General features: G+C 41.0%; 1 protein-coding gene across 15 annotated transcripts in view; it reads right to left on the reverse strand.

Annotated features, from left to right (window-relative positions):
* LOC137345926 (histone deacetylase 9-like) overlaps window positions 1-19,273 on the reverse strand; it is a 1,063,883-nt gene that overhangs the window by 11,569 nt on the left and 1,033,041 nt on the right. For 14 of the 15 annotated variants that reach the window (XM_068009206.1, XM_068009189.1, XM_068009181.1 and 11 more), the window contains 2 exons: window positions 11,841-11,925; window positions 4,430-4,583 (listed from right to left, as the gene is read on the reverse strand). In XM_068009206.1, the coding sequence (XP_067865307.1) occupies window positions 4,430-4,583; window positions 11,841-11,925 (239 nt within the window). The remainder of the gene's footprint in view (window positions 1-4,429; window positions 4,584-11,840; window positions 11,926-19,273) is intronic. The other variant, XR_010968622.1, reaches the window with a different exon arrangement.

The raw sequence follows: 19,273 nt of genomic DNA on the forward strand, positions 1-19,273 counted from the left end.
GTATGCAAATGGGTAATTTTAATATTTAAAGCATGGTCCTGCTGCGGAGCGGCGGATTTGCCAGCACAAAGCTTTCCAACCACCGGGAAGGTTGGGCCTGGCAATCCTGGCATTGGGTTCCATAGAGATCTACTGGCATCCCACCACACCCCCCCACTGGAATCCGACATCGGGCTGGGAACAAAATCCTGCCTATTGTTTGTGAGAATGATTTGTAGTTGTTTCACGATCCTTTATTCATGCATTTCTTATTGATTCTTATTTCCCTTTCTTTTCGATCTTTCTTAATCTGTTAAGAAAGGCACCAGTTTTTAAAAGTATTATTATGGTATAAAAATCATTATTAATTGAAAAGCAAATATTTACATATAAATGACTAAAATGATCAGAGCAGCTCTTGGTGGCTCAGTGCGTAAATTCTTCTTGGGGTGTGGTACTGGGCCACACAGACTGAGGAGGTGCAAGGTTTCATCTTTAGTCTATTTTGAGTTATTTTGGCCTCTGTTAGGATGGTGGGTGGCATCACTAGAACTCACCTCATGGTGCTTGAGCCAGGGTGTGGAAAGAAAAACAACCAGAGTTGCCATTTCTGATTGCTATCCAGCATACCCGCAAATGTCAAGTGAGAACGAAATTGGTCCAGCTTTGATGTCCATTGTTGAAATCCAATGAATAATCATTGTCCATGTTAAAACATGAAAATAATCCCCTTGTCTGATACTCCGGTGACAGCTTCCTGGAACAATATGTTATGGAACCAACCAGGGATAAAGCTATTTTAGATCTAGTATTGTGCAATGAGGCAGGGTTAATTAGTAATCTCATAGTAAAAGACCCACTGAGAAAAAGTGATCACAATACAATTGAATTCCATATTAAGTTTGAAAGTGAAGTACTCAAGTCCCAAACAAGAATCTTAAACTTAAACAAAGCCAATTACACAGGTATTGGGGAGAGCTGGCTAAGATTGTTTGGATAAATAGACCAAAAGGAAATAAGCAGTGGGAAACATTTAAAGAAACAATTCAAAACGTTTAACAAAAATACATTCCATTAAAAAACAAAAACTTAGCAAGAAAGATGTCTTCCTAAGGAAGTTAAGGGTAGTATTAGATTAAAAGAAGAGGCTTATAATGTGGCAAAGTATAGTAGTAAGCCTGAGGATTGGGAGTGTTTTAGAAATCAACAAAGGAAGGGCCATCAAAAAGTTGATAAAAATTGAAAAAGAAGAATGTGAGAGTAAACTAGCCAGAAATATGAAAACAGATTATAAGAGCTTTTGCAAGTATATAAAAAGGAGCCGAGTAGCTAAAGTAAATGTTAGTCCTTTAGAGGCAGACACAGGAGAAATTATCATGGGGAATGAGGAAATGGCAGAGATGTTGAACACATATTTGCTGTCTGTCTTCACAGTAGAAGACACAAGTTATATACCAGAAATAAAGAGTAAGCAAGGAGATAATAAGAGTGAGGAACTTAAGGTAATTAATAAAAGCAGAGAAAAAGTATTGGAGAAACTTAATTCGACATATCCCCTGGACCTGATAGCTTATATCCTAGGGTTCTAAAAGAGGTAGCTGCAAAGATAATGGATGCACTGGTTATGATTTTCCATAATTTCCTAGATTCTAGAATGGTCCCAGCAGTTTGGAAGTTAGCAAATGTAACACCACTATTCAAGAAAGAAGGCAGAGATAAAACAAAAAACTACAGGCCAGTTAGCCTGACATCAGTCATTGGGAAAATGCTGGAATCTATTATAAAGGAAGTTTTAACAATGCACTTAGAAAATCATAGCATGATCAGACAAAGCAACATTGTTTTATGAAAGGAAAATCATGTTTGACAGTTTTATTAGAGGTTTTTTGAGGATGTAACTAGTAGGATAGATAAAAGGAAACCAATAGATGTAGTATACTTGGATTTCCAAAAGGCATTCAATAAGATGCCACACAAAAGGTGAATGCACAAGATAAGGGCTCATGGAGTTGGGGTAATATATTATCATGGATAGAGGATTGATTAACGGACAGGAAGCAGAGAATAGGGATAAACAGGGCATTTTCAAGTTAGCAGGCTGTGACTAGCGGAGTGCTGGAAGGATCAGTCCTGAGGACTCAGATGTTTACAAACTAAATTAATGATTCAGATGAAGAAACCAAGAGTAATGTATCCAATTTTGCTGATGATACAAAGGGGGGAATGTAAAGAAAGGTGACTGAAAATTTATCCAAAAGATGAAATTTGATTTATTTAAAAGTGACTAGAGTATTGGAGAGGTTTAGGGAGGGATTTCCAGAGAGCAGGTATATGTCTGACTTCTCCATCTCCTATTCTCACTCTATTTCACTGTTCATAAAAACTCCCTCATCCTTGGTAACCTTTCCCTCACTAACAGACTTCCTACCTTCTCCCAACTCTACTGCTGTCAGCATCTGTCCATGGAAAACATCTCACCCTGCTCCGTCACCAAGGTAAAAGTTGTAAGGCTATGGGGAACAAGCCGGGGAATGGGACTAATTGGATAGCTCTTTCAAACAGCCAGCACAGGAACAACAAGCTGAATTATTTATTTTGTGCTGTATGATTCTATGATTTTAATTTATGTTCAAACTCCTAACTTCCTCTTTGGTTCTCCATCCTTCAAAACATTGTTGCCGCTGCATTAATCCAATGCCTCTGCTTTGACATCCTTGTTCTCAAGAAATTATACACTGTTTCCAATCTCTACTGTTTCCATTGTATAGTCTCCAAATACACGCTCTTAAATCAGATGGTTGCAAACTCGAGCACAATTGGTGCACAACACTAGTCATTCATTGTCAGATTTGACTCACCATGTCAAGCTATACCATGCCTTGTTCTCCCCTCAGCCTCCTACTAGTCAAGGATTATCTTTGAATACAAGGATAACTCAGGACTCCTTTTCTCCTTGACTAGTCACTTTCGCAGTCCCCTTTCCTGGCCCCCTCCCATCAATCTCTTTGCCCTCAACTCCAATACTAGATGCAAATAGCTCCTGGATTTCTTTGTTTCCAAGATTGAGACCATCCATGTAGTTCTCTGCCATTACTTCTCCTACATTACTTTCCCCCTACGGCTTCTGACCTCATCCACCCATTCTTGGTCCGATTTTCTTTCACTACAGTTTCTTTCTCATTTCTCTTTACCAGCTTCAATTTCATCTCTTTGATGAAACCCACCTTCTGCTCCCCTGATCCCTTCCCTACCCAACACTGTATATTAACTGCCCCACCTAACTCCCAAGGTAGTGGATGTTGTTAATGGCTCTCTTTGTTTAGGCATATGCCTTTCCATTCAAAACCACTGTGATCAGCACTCCCCAACTTCACCCTTAAGTATCTATGCTTAACCCACTCCTCTTTCTCATTTATATGCTGCCATTTGGTGGCATCATCCAAAGGCAAGGGGTCATTTTTTTATGCAAGCTAATGACATACTGCTCTTTTTCTTGACCCCAGAACCACCTCTGTAAGGTCAGACTGCTTTTCTGATATCAAGTATCAACTGAATGTTGGGAAAATGTAAGCTTTTAGTTTTGACCCTTGCTGTAAATCCTGCTCCATTCCCTTTCCTGGTTATTCATTCAGGCTGAACAAGACCATTTGAAACCTCAGTATTCTGTTCAACCTGTGCTTCAAAGCCCACATCACCAACATTATTTACTTGCAATTCTGTAACATCACCCTCCTCTGCCCCATACTGTCGCCTTGCCACTGCTGAAATCCTTATTTATCCTTTTCTCACCTCTAGATTATTCTAATATCTTTCTTGCTGGCCTTTCAATTTCCATCCCCTAAAAACTTGTCACCTGTATGTTGTCCCACATTAAATTCTGTGCATGCATCACTCTGATGATTGGTGATCTATGTTGATTCCTTGTCTGACAATGCAGTTCACTGCTTTTTTTATTTTATGCTCTGGAATGTTTTCCACACTAAAGACACTTCACATGCAAGTTGTTGTTGAGCTACTACCTTCAGGAAAAGGGACAAAAAGTGTGGGGGGAAAAGAGAAAAACACCCTCCCATTTTGTTCTCCTTTTATTTCCTCTCCTCATTCTCCATGTTATTTCTTAGGATGGAAAGTAAACGTAAATGATGATGAAAACACAAATAGTGTATATACTTCATCCTTACTTGCAATGCTATTTATATGGTATACACACTTGTAAAATTATATTAAATCTAGACATAGGCTACCACAGAGTAATTGTTTTCATTGAATCTTATTTGAAATGAGGTCCCTGTATCACTCTTCCAGATTACCTATACCCAATTTGAAAATTAATTTTTCAGCTAAAGTTGAAACACACTCAGATTAAAGATATGTGTCATCCATTTCTCTTTCTCCGATCTCATCATTTATACTGTATTTTTTTAGCCCCGTTATCACTGTAGCTGCTGACCTGTTGTCTTCCTGTGAGTGTCTCTGTTCGGTATCCACTGAAAGTGATGCCATGGCAGTCACTGTTTCTGTTTCTTTTCTCTCCAGGTTTTGGGCATCTTTGAGACAACAGGCAACTTCTGATGCATGCTGATGTACTGATCTCCAATATTTTTCTGAGAATTAAAATAAAGATGGTCCACAGATGAAAAATGCTGTAAAACTGATTCAAAACCTTACTCTAGATATCACAATTATCACATAATTTTCTGAAATTCAATACAAATCAGGAGACATCACATTTAATCATACTCCTTTGGCACAGCACTGGTGGAAAGATTTTTATCTCTTGAAGATAGTGACTCACATTAGGATACGCCTCCTCTGGCATGAGGATGTCATCCTGCTCCTCTTGCTCCCATTAGTGAAAGTTGTTTTTTATATTACCAACTTACTATAGTGGGCTTTGCTGCCTTCCTGCCAGTGTTGCCTATCGGGAAGCCACAGTTGCTATCTTATTCAGGAACTGGTTAAAATAGTATTGCATGCATAGGGCATGTGACTCTAATTCGCATTTATTAATGAGACCCTTGCTGGAGTCCAGCAGAGCCTCAAATTAAAATGGGAAATCAACAGGAATGGAGAGAGAAATGGAGCCACTCCATTTTATTCCTGCTCCTTTCCTGCAGATTAGGGAGAGTTAAAATTCGCTCTTTAGTCTCTAGTATAGTTTTTCTACAAACAATTGCTCCGTGTTGCCCTGCTTGGCTTATCTGGTAATGTTCCCACTTCACTTTGATTGCATAGTTGAGATCAGAAGCTCACTGCAAGGGCAATGCATACATGGCTCCATATTCTACCTCTCAGTAGCCCAGCATGTGTCAACAGTATCATGCTGGAATATCGTAGAAAATCATAGTTTGAGTTCTGTTGAATTAAGCTCTTTAAATGTTGCAATAAATCCCTCAGGTGTTCAAGGCGCCTGGCATGTACTCATTGATAACTGATGGTGTGCTCTAGTGAAACCTCATTAGAATTGCAAAAAAGAAGAAAGCTGTGTGGAAGCTCCCAGTTAACATTTCAGAGAATGGGTTCTAAATTCTGGGCGAGAAGACTTTAGAGAATGTAGTTTAAAAACAAATGGTGTAGTGAGGCCACATTGTCCTTTCACCCCTGGGATATGGGTTCAAGTCTGGCTGATACTGAAGGGATTAAGGTGTACTCTCTTTGTTAGCTGTCAGAATTCTATGTGAAATAAGTTTGAACAATTGCAAGCCAGTCCCTATTAGAATGTGCAATAAGTTCTGTTATGTTGTCTGATGCAACATAAATTAGATGCGTGGAGCCCAGTACACTGAAGATCTCAAACAGGTTTATTACAGCTAAATTATTATACAGTACAGAGCAAACTATTTACAGAACCTGCCTCTAGGTGTTACAAGTGCAGATTGACTCACACTCGAGCCACATGACAGTGTCCTGGTACTTAGCTCATTAGCATACTAAGATTAAAAGGACATCACGCTTAAAGGCAATCATACAATATCCCCCTTCTTTCCAAAGATAGTTCTCATACACTAAAATAAAAACACTTAACATTAGATAACATCAAAATTAGTTACACGGAATGTAGATTATAAAATGTATAAGTATAGAGGCTCAAAAGTCCATATATCGTCTCGGTGGTTTGACAACTCTTGCTCGGGGAATCTGCATCTCATCTGTTGCTGTTCTTTCTGAAGTTTCTCCCTCTCTGTATTTAGTTTCTGTTGCTCTGCCTTCAGCCTGCTAACATACTCTGTTGCTTTTCTCAAGATGACCACTTTTGAGAACTTGTCATTGTTGGAAAGTTCCGGCACCTCATCTCAAAGAGCCAACAGACAATGCTTCAACTCATTCCTCCTCTACCTCCTCAGGACATTGCATATCCTTCGTCTCTCCTCATCCTCTGCACCTGAATGTCTTGGGCTCAAGGTCGAGGACTTGTTCGGGAAAGAGTACTTGGTCTCATGGAGATATCTGTCTGTTTTAGCTCATTGTTGTGCTGGTGCTCCTCTAGAGAGCAGAAGTGAAGACGCAGCACAGTTGTGCTGTTGAAGGGTTTCCAGACTGCACCGTTTGATGCTGGTCATAGTCTGTGAACGGGTTCCCCTAGGCAATGCTCTCATGGATAGTTATGATGTTGAGTTCCTTACACGCTGGTAGTCCTGCACTGCTGGTCTGCTCGTGTCAACTAGATGGAATATTTGTGGTTTCCATGCCGACTTACCATAACTGCATTGCATTGTTAGTGTTCCACTGCAAGGGATGGGTGGTCTGTTGTACGCAGACAACTTGTCAGTTGTCAGTTGTATCATTGATTTCCAATGACTCCGGTACATATCTTTGAGGATTCAGACTGGTAGGATATTTGCACTAGCGCTGGTGTCAACCTTGACCTTGAGTGAATGTTTGCCAGCTTTCTTTGCGCACGTGATGTCAATAGTGGCAAAAGCTTCCAGTTGTTTGACTTCATCAACATGATGTGTCTGGTTCACAATGTGGAATGCCTGTTCGTCTTCTGGCTGAAAATGACTTCTCTCTGAGTCTTGTCTCAGGTCTGTTTTGCTGTGGACTTTGTGCATCGGCTTACGTTTACACAGGTCTCTGGTGGCCTCCTTGCTACTTGCTAGTGTCCTACTGTAGTTTCTGGCTGTGTCTTTGGAGCCAGATTTCCTGCATAGGTGGGCCCAGTGTCCTTTTGCACCGCACGCCTTGCACAGGTCTCAAAATGCAGGAAAACTGTGGTGAGTGGGGCCAGCTACATTTACCAAACAACTTGCTTGCTCTTTCCGCCTGTTTATCATTCTGGTACTGTTGGCTGCACCTAGTCTTTGCAGATGCTGTTGGCCAGCTACAATGGTTTTGTATTTTCTGCCATCTTCTAGCAATGCATTAATGCTGTGACCTTTCTTTTTCCTCAAGAGGTCTTTCTGAAATGCTTCAATGGGTGTTGATATAATCACCAGCTCCATTATTCAGTCCGATAGCTGAGCTTCTGAGAAATCACATTACTATGGCATCTACTGACAAACTGGTCTATTGATTCCTATGGCTGTTACCTGTAGGACATCAATTCCAGGCAGCGGATTCTAAAATTCACTGTTAATCGAAGTTGATCTTCCAGCACTTTCCATTTCTTTGCAGGCTCTTTCTGGTCCTCTTCTGATAAGCCGGAGGTATTGATTCTGTGTAATCCCTCATTCCCAACTGCTATCAGAATTTTTACAGCCTGTTTTCCTGGTTCTGCAATCACTTGGTCTGTAAAGCATAACTACATTCTTTGTTTGAACAGTTAGAACTCGGATAGGATATCCTGGCTTTCCAGTTCATGCTGAGAAATTTGGTATCTATCTTTCTGCTGTTATTTTCCTTTAAAACTTGCTTTAAGACTTGTTTTATGCCTCTGTACTGTTTCCCTTCCAAGAAACTGTCTGTTCTTCAGACTAGCTGCTTTGATTGACAGAAACAGGTGTTTCACAGTGCTGTGTATTTATTTTGTTTCCAGCACTTAAGCCTGTTCAGTTTACACAGCTGCTCTATGTTCTTCCACGCTTGAGTGGTTTAATGGTATTTTTATACTGTGGCTTCGTGAATGGAAGCTCTTATTCACACTCAAGTGGTTTAATCACTTTTTTAAAACCTTGGCTACGTGGATGAGGTTCTGCAATGATTAGGGTTTTCCTGTGCTTTTTCTAATGGACGCCTCCTGTAATGGCACCAATCTCGATCAGCCTGATAGGGGAGTTGGGTATTCCCTGTTTTTTTTACATGGAGCTTTTGAAAAAATTGATCTTTTGAAGGACTTCAAAGCCTTTTTTTTTTAAACAGTATCCCTCGACTGTCGGCACAATGATTTACTTGCAGCCAATCCGTTCTGAGCTCTGTCTTCGACAGCTTCAGGTAAGTTTTTTTTTGCTGTTTGAGCCAGTTTTATTTTTTAACTTTCTCTCTAGCGGCTGTAGGAAAGGTCATTTTCAAAGCTGTTTGACCTGTATTCCTTAAACTTAGATTGTTTTCTCATCACCACTGCCACCATGTAATGAGTTCTTTTCAGTTGTCTGATGCAACATAAATGAAATGCATGGAGTTATGTGAACTGTTATGCTGAAGATCTCAAATAGGTTTATTACAGCTAAACTATTGTACAGTATAGAACTTGCCTCTAGGTGTTACAGTTGCAGAGTGGCTCAGGCTCGGAGTCACATGACTGCATCCAGGTATTTAGCTTATTAGTATACCAAGATCTTAAAGGGACATCACTCTTAAAGGCAATCATAAAACAGAATAGATCTGCAACACAAAATTTGCCATAAAGTGGCACTGCCACTCAGAGAGGCCACAAGAGTAGTTGCTGTAGGAAAGGGAAGCATTAAACTGATGCTGTAGGTGCTTTTCTGAGGTTGAAACTAAGACACATTTAGAGAATGGTAGTTAGCTCTGCAATACATGTCCTATAATTGTTTAATGCTGGTAGTGAGTTGCATTCCCCAGTTTTAATACCCCTTAACTCAAGAATACACAACATGCAGGAGTCTATAATATTCTACTTTTTATAGTTTTACCATAAGAATATATTAAAATTGGCTTAGTATATTTGAAAATTGAAAACAAGTGTGACGGCATTTAGCTGAATTGAACAAGCAAACAATTCTTTTGACAGGCGATGGGTAATTTTTTTTAAAGTAATGTATGACTCAAATAATTTTTTCTCCCCAATCTTATATAATGCTCTGAACAAATATTTCACTAAGAAATAATGAGATTCTGATTTTAGGTAGATCCCTATGGCAGTGTGAGAAAACCTAGGAATTTTTAATAGTGGAGGAATGGGATATGATGGATTGTGTAATTAAATACTGTGCAATATATGTCAAATTGAATGAGAAAATGCATCATGATTTCTTTTTAAATTACATTAGGTACGATCTTGGCATGGGTTTAATGGAATTCTCCAAGATAGGAGAGAACAAGCTTTTTTTGGCCAAATATAGCTAAACTGAACTATTCTGTGTAACAATTTGAAATAAATGGATAAAATCAACCTGGTGTGAAACAAGTTACTTTAAGATAGTCCTTCTCACTCATTATGGGTCATGTAATTCTGAGCAATACTTTGTTTTCATTGTAATGTTTCTATTGTTTCACAGAATCATCTCAATTTCCACAGCCATTGGTCTGTACAAAACAATGAAAGACTTGCAGCAAGTTGGAAAAAGGGATTGAGTACAACTTTTAATAGAGTATTCAGTCATTTAGAATTTTTCAGTCCTACCTGTTGAGATTGGGCATGCAGTTTTCATTAACCTTTATAAAGCTCTGGTTAGGCCACAACTAGAATTTTGCATCCAGTTCTGGTCACCACACTCTAGGAAGTATGTGAGGGTCCTTGAGAGGGTGCAGAAGAGATTTACCAGAATGGTTCCAGAAATAAGGGATTTTAGTTACAATGTTAGGCTGGTGAAGCTGGGGTTGTTCACCTTGGAACAAAGAAGATAGAGGGGAGATTTGATAGAGGTGTACAAGATCATGACAGGTTTAGATAAGGTAGACAAAGAAAAGCTGCTCCCATTAGATGATAGTACAAGGACTAAGGCGCACAGATTTAAGGTTTTGGGTAAGACATGCAGTGGGGAATGTGAGGAAGAACTTTTTACGCAGCAAGTGGTATTGACCTGGAACTCGCTGCCTACGAGGGTAGTGGAAGCGGAGACAATCAATGATTTCAAAAGAAAATGGCCTCATTCTGTGCTGTAATGACTCCTTGGGCTGGATTTTACCCCGACAGTGAGGATCCTGCTGATGTGGCTGATCTGTTTTGGACCCCCGGCCAAATTCCACGGCGGGCAGCTAATTGGGGTCCCCATCCATTTAATGACAGGAATACCACCCTTAGGAGCTGCAGGCCAATCAGAGGGCTGGCAGCTCAGCAATACCAGCAGTACCACTGGGAGTGGCGGCCACTGCTAGTATTGCAGGAGGCACAAGACCAGGAGCAACACCAGAAATCTTGATCTCAGGTAACTGGGGTGGGCTCACTAGAGCCAGTCCAACAGGCACCAGTGAGGGGTGTGAGTAGTTGTCGTCAGGTGGATGGGTGGTGGTGCAGGGCAGCCTTTTCTGCCAGTGACCCTTTGTGGGCTACAGATTGCCCATGTAGGAGGGCCCCTCACCCCACCAGTCCATATGGAGGCAGCCTTGAGTTACTGGGCAACCTCTTCATGTGGTCGAGGCACCCTCCCCCCCCAACCCCTGCTGCTGGTATGATGACAGTGATGGCAGGAAGATGCCCTTAAGTGGCCATTAATTGGTCACTTATGGGCCTCAGTTGACCTCTGGGCTGGAAGGCTGTCCTCGGCCTTCCCTGTCTTGGACTAAATTTTATGGCAGTGGGAAAGCACTCCACCCCCAGCCTCCCCGCGCAATTTAATGTACCCTACTGCCTCCATTCTCATCCCTACAGGCCTCAAAAAATTCCAGCCTATGACTCTGTATGACATAGCAACAACAGAATCTGGGGAAAAGAACAATAGGAGTGATCAATGGGGAAGGGTGGAAAACCATCACCCTGACTGTTTGTTTTATGTCCAATTGGTGGAAAAGATCAGTGGAATTTTTTCTCATATAGTGGAAAACTGATAACATAAATTCTAATTTGCCAGGATTGCAGAAACTGTTTCTATGGCAAGAAGGAGCTGCACTTTTACTTACTGGGATGTATTCTTGGCAACAAATCTTCTACAGCCCCATTCATTTTGTACAATTTATGATAATTTTGCAAGTTATATATTTGGAGTTGAAAGAGGTTGTGGTGGAAAATATTCCAGTTCTCATAATTGCAAAGTAAATTTAACATGCCAAGAGTTAATGGCCCACTCATTCTCACCACACAGTTCTGTTGCCAACATCATTAGATTATTTGTTATTCATCTGAAGAAAATCTGCCAGTTCTGCTTCACTTTTGAATTTTGGATTTTATGAGTGAAGAATGGAAGATTTTAATTTCTGGACTTCTATTATCAATGCAAATACAAATCATGGCTTATACTGGAAAGCTTCCAAGATTTTTTCTCTTTTGGAATAGACAAAGTAAAGCATTTATATTTTGAAGGAATCGACCTCCAGCCTGAGGCTTGTTTGTTTTAGGAAAGATTTCTGAGTAAATCATTATCTTCAGTTATTTTCTAGTTTTAAACAAAAGCTTTTCTCATTGTGTTTTTCTAATTTATTTATGTAAACATAATATTGTTTCTTCTTTAAATATGAGCTCATGTGCAATCAGCAAGCTGACATATTGGTTTAGAAAAGTAGTAAACAGAGATATACCTTCCTGGCACTTGCTAGATAATAAATCATTTTTCTGTAATTAAACAAACATTACTCAAACAACTTACTTTGAATTTCAATTGTTTTTTCCAGAGAAGCTACGGCATTGGCGTTTGGCTTCTGAAGCTGAACTTCTTGGGGAAGAGGCTCCAGCTGTAAAGATTCAAATAACCTTGTGATAAGATGAGTCAATTTGCTGTTTAAAAATGAACTCCTCCTCAAACATTTTCCTGTGACTTTCGAACCCTTTTCCAACCTGCAACCTTTTGAAGAAAAGAGTTCCAGTGTACCCTACTGGAGATCACTTTGAGAACTTTTCAGTTCATTTTGTTAACAGTTTAACTGTCTAAGGAGGCTTGAAGTGGATGAATATTTACTTAAATTGTACTCATTTATCACTAAAGTATCTAAATTACTTGTCTTTATATTTGTAATGTTTGGTTAAGCAAAGTTCAAATGTTTTGTTGAATTATTAATCCTCATTTAAAGAAATTTGATGAATAGTTTTTTTCTTCCACACCTTTTCTAAATGGATGGTAACTTCCTTTTCTCTAGTTTTTTAGTGGAATACAGGCCTGCAGTATTTTTATTTCAGCTTAATAGACAACCCAACTGATTAATCCTCTTATACCTCACTGGAAGTTTTCTTCCAGGAAAGCTACAACGAGGCCTTTTAATTATCAAGGATTTATTGGACAAAGTCAGTTTTGACATTGTGACATTTTACTGTTAAAGAAACTTCACAGTGTGCTATTTAAACAATATATGAATAGCATGAATTTCTGCAAAACTACTACTTCCAGTGATTAAAATATTTAGCCAATCAGTTAAATAGCGAATACATTGAAGCCATTGTCCCTGCTCCCGCCACAACTCTATTCCCTCACTGTTGATTCCATTTCCCCCACCCGAGACTGTTTGCAACTATGAAATCGTATTTGACCCTGAGATGAGCTTCTGACCCCATACCTCTCCATCACAAAGACTCCCTGATACTACCTTTGCTGCCCATATCCTAGCCTGCATCAAGTCCTGCTCACCCATCATTCCAATTCTTCTGGTCCGCCAATACCTCCAATTTATAATTCTCATCAAAGTCTTCAAATTCTTTCACGGCATTTCCCCCACCACTGCCACCAAACACACACCCACCCTAACCCCTCTATATCTCTGTACCTTCCCCCAGCCCTACAATCCTCCAAGAATTCTCCCAACTCTAACCTCTTATGCACCTTTCAATCCCATTGCCCACCATTAGTGCCTATATCTTTAGCACTTTGGCCCTAAGCTCTGGAATGCCCTCCTTAAACCTTTCTATCCCTCTCATTCCCGTCCTTTAAGATCCTCCTTAAAACCTATCACTTTGACTAAATTTTTAGGTACCCCTTCAATTTCTCCTCCTTTAACTCAGTGTCAATTATTTTGTCAGATTACACTTGTGCGAATTATGGGGCAGAATCTTCTGTACTTAGCCCCCGCTGGAATAATGGAATCATTTTGGGATTGGGAACTTGATTTACTAATGGGCAAGCTTAGCCAAGGCTCTTTAACACAGCCACTGGATTAGCACCTGCCTCCTGGTTGCCCGACCAATTCGGGAGGGCAGGCAGGCTGGGATGTCCATTCTGTCAAAGGAAGGATTTTTAATTAAAGGGACCACAGCATGGTTTACAATGACTCACCAACACTTAGACTTTTGAGGCTGTAACAACCACTGAAATGGAGAGGAGACCCAGGAAGGCTAGTCCTTGGGTCTCACACTCTTAACGGAGGTCCTGCTGCAGGATCTGAGGGGCTGCAGTGCGGTGAGCGCTAGCAAGGATGGGAGGAATAGAACAGTTTCTCCAACCAAGCAGGTTTGGATGGAAGTGACTGAGGAAGTCAGCAGTAGGTGTGCTCCCTCCAACCTGGAGACAGTGCACCAAGAGGATTCAGGACCTTAGGAGAGTGGGAAAGGTGAGTAGCATAATGCTTTCATGTGCTAAGCTCTACACTTTGACTGTCCCAACATTCTCCTGCACAGCACTCCTCAGGGCAACACACCTTGCAGCTCCACTCATTCCTCTCTCTGCAAGCAGCTCACATCCCTATCTGAGCAGCCAACACTCACACTCCCATTCAGCCTACTGCCCTGTTGCACCCAAGCCTCACAGTCACCCTCCACCAATGGTGTCCTTCCCTCCTCTCCACACAAGTCATTATGAACACTCACACTGGCCCACTGGAAGGGAGGTCTTGGTCCAGGAGGTTGCAGATGTCAGCAGCGACCTGCCATGAGAGCCTGAGCCTCCTGAAGTGCTGCTGCTCACACATGTTGAGACAACATTCTCTGCCTGTAGACTCTGTGTTAGAGGCCCTGCGTACTTCCAGCTGTATTACAGTGTCCACTCCCTCTGACTGTGGAGGGGCATGTGGCTGAGAAGAAGGCAGTTGGTGCTCCTGCTGCTGCAGGTGCTGTTGGAAGTGGTTTTGCTTCTGCTTTTGCCCCTCATCTGAGGTACAGGTGGAGCTGCATAAGCTGCTCCCATGTCAGAGTGAAGGCTGGCAGCAGGGAAATGCTGCTGAAGGTGATTGAATTGCTAGACAGGTGAAGTGCCTTCCAAAGAAGTTGGCAATCACATTTCAGGTACAGAAAGCACTCTCTTAGAGAAGAAGTGCTTTGAACAGCAGTCTTTCAAAGGCCATGGCTTGAGGTCTTCAGTGTAACTGATCAGTCTCTTCCCAACTTGTCAGTTTCACTGACGAAGCTCTTGCCACTGTGTACTCGCCTCGGTGACCCTGCCGAGTTTCTGCAAGGTCAGGAAACGGGTGCCTTGGCTGTTAAATCCAGAATTAAGGTTAAAACAGTTCTTAATTGGCTTTTCAATTACCTTACTAACTTACCTGACAGATCCAAGGGGGTTCCCCATTCATCTTCAATTCTACCTTGCAGAAACCCGAAAGAGGGAAGATGATGTTGGAATACCGACCCAATGTCAATTTCAGGGGATGTCACCAGTACTCGCTTGGCTGCACCCCCAACCCCAACACCCATGAGTTTGAACACATCCACCATGGACTTACCTTCCTTTGCTTCAGAAGTCAGCTGGTACACCAAGCATCTAGACTGGTGAGCTGTCCCAGGGCATTTGTATTCTGCCTGCAGTCTGTTGGCTGAATGCTAATGAGGCCCGGCCCTCAAAATGACCCAAGACTATGGTGGGAGTGGGGAGGGACAGCAGGCCTGTGTCTTTGGCTGACTGCCCGAGGTCTGTAGCTAGAGAACATTTACCCCTGAGAGCCCAACAAACCCCACAAATAAGTCATGTTACAGCTAACTCAGGTCCAGCATTACTACAAAAATTAGAAAAAGGTCACATTGCTTGTTATTTTTGTATTGAAGAGGTATAAAGTTCTGTAAACATGTAATTTACTTTATTGTCTATTGCTGTTGCTTATCTGTTATTTTTAATAGATCTGTTCTGCAGTTTTGGGCCTAGACTGTATTCTGACAGAATGATTTACAAAGTCTAGAGATTATGAAAGGACTTGCATCATATCCAGTCAGCTAAATATAGTAACAAGGGTTTTATTGGACATCTGGGCAATGCTATACTCCAGATATTGTCCATGTAAGGTTGCACAGTGGTTCATCGTGAGTAAGGGCTTACTTGTGGGAATATTCCTTTATGCAGATTACAAGTGAAAATCTGACTAAAATCCAAAAATATAACATTAACCTTTAAAATAGCTTAATCATAAAGTATCATCTATTGGAGTTGAAATGCATTAACCTCATAACAAACTGAATTTATACCATTCTTGTTGGTGGATACTTTTTACTGATGCACAACCAACCTAGTTTGTAAAATGCCATGGAACTACAATTTCTTGGATTCTTTCTTTGTGCACGGGTGACTCCTGCACTTTGTCTATTCTTGGAAGACAGCAAACCAATGAAAGAAACTTTGCTCAGTAGCCATAGGGAGTTTAAGTTTTGCCTGCCTTGTATGGAACGAAGAAAGATTGAGATCCTTTAAAACTGCCTCTATAGTGGACCCTGGGAGAAAAAAAAGGAATAATCCTTTGTTAACAGAAACTCCAATGAGCTATGACCTAAAATCTCATGGATAGAAGCAAATATATACAACTAAAATTCTTTCAGCATTAAACTCATTCAGGGGGTTTTTCCCAAGAATATTCACAAAGGGTAACATAGGTACAGGTGTAGGCTATTCAGCCCCTCGAGCCTGTTCCACTGTTCAATCAGATCATGGCTGATCTTAACTCAACTGCATTTACCCACCATTGATTCGTGTTTCTTGATAGCCCTACCAAATATAAATCCATTAATCTCAGTCTTGAAAATTTCAATTAACTCAGCATCAGCAGCCTTTTGCGGAAGAGAATTCAATATTTCCTCTACCCTGACATGAATGGAAAGCATGTCAACTAGACCAACATAACTAAAACAAAGACATCCAGCATCAGATGTTACATGAAGGCAAGGTTAAAACTTTCCGAAATTGAATCAAAACCATCTAGAATATTGGGTCAGAACAAATTTTAGGATGTTAAATCCTGAATAACTGCTGGCTTCAATAATCTTCTGCTCAACCAGGGACTTCCCAGCATAATTTTAGTTCCGCTATTTGGCTAAACTTATGCTTTACTCAAGATAGGTCCCAGAGATAGTGGGCTGAATTTTACTGACCCCTCGATGCTGCGGGTTGCGGTGCGGGGCCGTTAAAATGCTACCGAGAGAGGCCCGCCTCGACCAGCGACGTCGAGAAAGGCCCGCCGCATATTGCCAGCGGCGGCGGGACCTCGGTGCAGCCCCCACCGCACCCCCCACCACTGCCGACTGGCGGCGGGCCCTTCATCAGCATATGTAGATTAACATTTAAAATATTTAAATAAACTTACCTGCAGGCGGTGGCCGTCCCCTCCAATATTACGGCCGCAGTTCGTGCTCCACGCGCCTTCAGAACTCTGTACAGAGTTCAGGGCAAGAGCCTGGTGGGGAGGGGTGGATGCGTGGGGAAATCAATTTTTATTGGATGTGGGGATGGTGGGAAGGGGTTGGAGGACAAAAGATTGAAGGTTGGGAGGAAAGTTTGGGTATTTGAACAGTCAATTGATGGTCACTTCATTGCCTGAAATGACCATTGGGGGATTGGGGAAGGGCCTCCATCACTTATTTTTATATGTGATAAAAATCATGCCTATTATCCCTTTAAAAATTATACTTATTGGTAAGGGCTTAACGCCCTTTAAAAATCACACCGGCACCTGCGCGGTGGGGCCGGACACCGTTGCCGGGGACACAGAGGCCGCCCCCTCTACGTCATCGGGGGCGGCCGTTCTGCCCCCTCTATTTAGATGAGCCCCCGTGCGAAATATTGATTCCAAAATCACATTGACAACCTCTGATTGTGTTTCCGATTCATGTACATCAGCCAGAGTTGAAGCACTGAATGATGAAAACAACCTCTTTGGAACAGCAGCATCCTCTGTAAGAACATGCATCAGCTATAGCAAATTCAGCCCAAAGTTTTATTAAATGTTCCAGCAGATGACCTTCTGACAAAGATGGTAGCTGCAACTTTAACTAAAGGGTGAAGACTTTGGGGTGAAATTGGTCAACACCAGAAGGGTAAAACAGGGTGATAGCGAATTTGTTTTACATTGACTTTATTTTCTTTTCCATTGACTTCAGTGGAGAAGAAAATTGACTGGAGTGTAAAATGGGCTGCCAATTTGCTATGAGCCCATTTTGCACTGCTGGTGTTGACTAATTTCACCCCTTTTGAGACAGATATTCAAATATCAGGCTAATATTGAGCCTGATTCAAACAAAGGCCTTGAAGTTCATTTGTCTCACATAGACAATGGTGTCTCATCTTCACACTGAGGATACTCACTATCATGTTGTGTGACACCATCATTGTTAGAAGGAGGATAGACTAAGAACAGATCTAGTAACTCAAATCGGCATGTTGTCATGGAAGTGTTTTTTTCTCTCTGTTTAAAAACAAAATGGGGAGTGTGGGCCTTTAAGACTGAGAGAAGTTTTTATATTCTCTGGGAACAGTGCGTGTGAGCTGCAAGCCTGTTCCTAAGCAACAGCAAGAGAGAGAGGTCACATGCTGTATTGTATCAGTTTGACTGTGTGTAAAGACGGACTCAAACCTGTTTGATCTGGAAGACCACCTGAGCATGCTGTCCTTGAAGGAAGGAAGGATTTGTCTCTCTCTCAACTGAAAATCTACATTGGCCTCTACAGGCTGTGCTTCGCCTAAAGAGGAAACGACCCCTTGAAAGGAATCTTTACATTATTGGAGGTAGCAAATTCCTTTTTTACTTCCAGTCTCTTAGAAGTCTCTGCCTCAGGAGTGACTTTCTGTTGCCTTTCGTGTTTTTGGAAGTTCTGGAAACTCAGTAAAGTTTCTAATGATAGACTGCTAATTCAAAATCTAACAAGACCTGTTATTATACTCCTTGGTGAAAGATCTGTGTGACGCCTACTGTAGCCGAAGTGCCTTGAACGCCTATCTATTACAGACTGTTCATCAACTCGCAGGGAGAGTTTGAATGGCATCTGACTCTTCAACTCTGGGACACCTCACTGATCTGGGAAAGTAACCAACCAAGACTTACAACCCAGTTATTTTTTATTATTTCTAAGAAACAGCTCTAATTTTTAAAATATCGTTTTAGAACCAGTTTACTGTTGGTATTTGAATGTATATGTGTGCGTGCATGAAGGTTAGGCGGAATAAGAAGTTAGACAGTCTTTTCAGACATAGATTTATCTTAGTATTGTTTAAGATTTAGTTTATTAATAAATAGTTAATTTGTTGTTTAAAGATAGCTGGTTTGGTGTGTTTTATTCTGGGGGTTAAAAAGTGTTTTCTTTGGCTAATTTCCAGAAGGTGGGAACTTTTAATAATATGCTGTGACCTGTAGATTAATGGGATTGAATTGACAGTGCATTACTCCTGCCTCGGTCGTAACGTATTAATTGGGGGCTTAATCGTCCGGGATCCAAATCCAACATCAATTACGTGAACTATAAGGGGAGTAATAATTTGAAAGAGAAAAAATAAAAAGAACCAGGTTTCTTGTCTAATAGGATAAAGGTTATACCATCAGAATGGCATTAGCAATTGCAGCAGAGTTTCTGGGGAAGGATAATGTGTCCCTTAGTAACTTGAAAACTTTAACCAAGATTAAACTAAAAGATCTGGCAGCACAATTGGGCTCAGAGTTGAAATCAGGTGCTAAAAAAGCAGAGATATTTGATGTCATATTCGAACATTTAAAATTGGAAGAAGAAGAAAAGGAACAAGAAGATTATAAGTCAGAGAGTGATGCAGTGGAATTAGCTAAAATTCAGTTACCGTTTGAGGCAACTGGAAACAAAAAAAAGCAATAGCTATAAGAAAACTTGAACTTCAGAGTGAAAGAGAAGAGAGGGAATTTAGGTTAAAAGCGATGGAACTAAGACAAAGTGGTAGTC

This window comes from Heterodontus francisci, chromosome 2, assembly GCF_036365525.1.
Source record: "Heterodontus francisci isolate sHetFra1 chromosome 2, sHetFra1.hap1, whole genome shotgun sequence".
Classification (NCBI taxonomy): Eukaryota; Metazoa; Chordata; class Chondrichthyes; order Heterodontiformes; family Heterodontidae; genus Heterodontus; species Heterodontus francisci.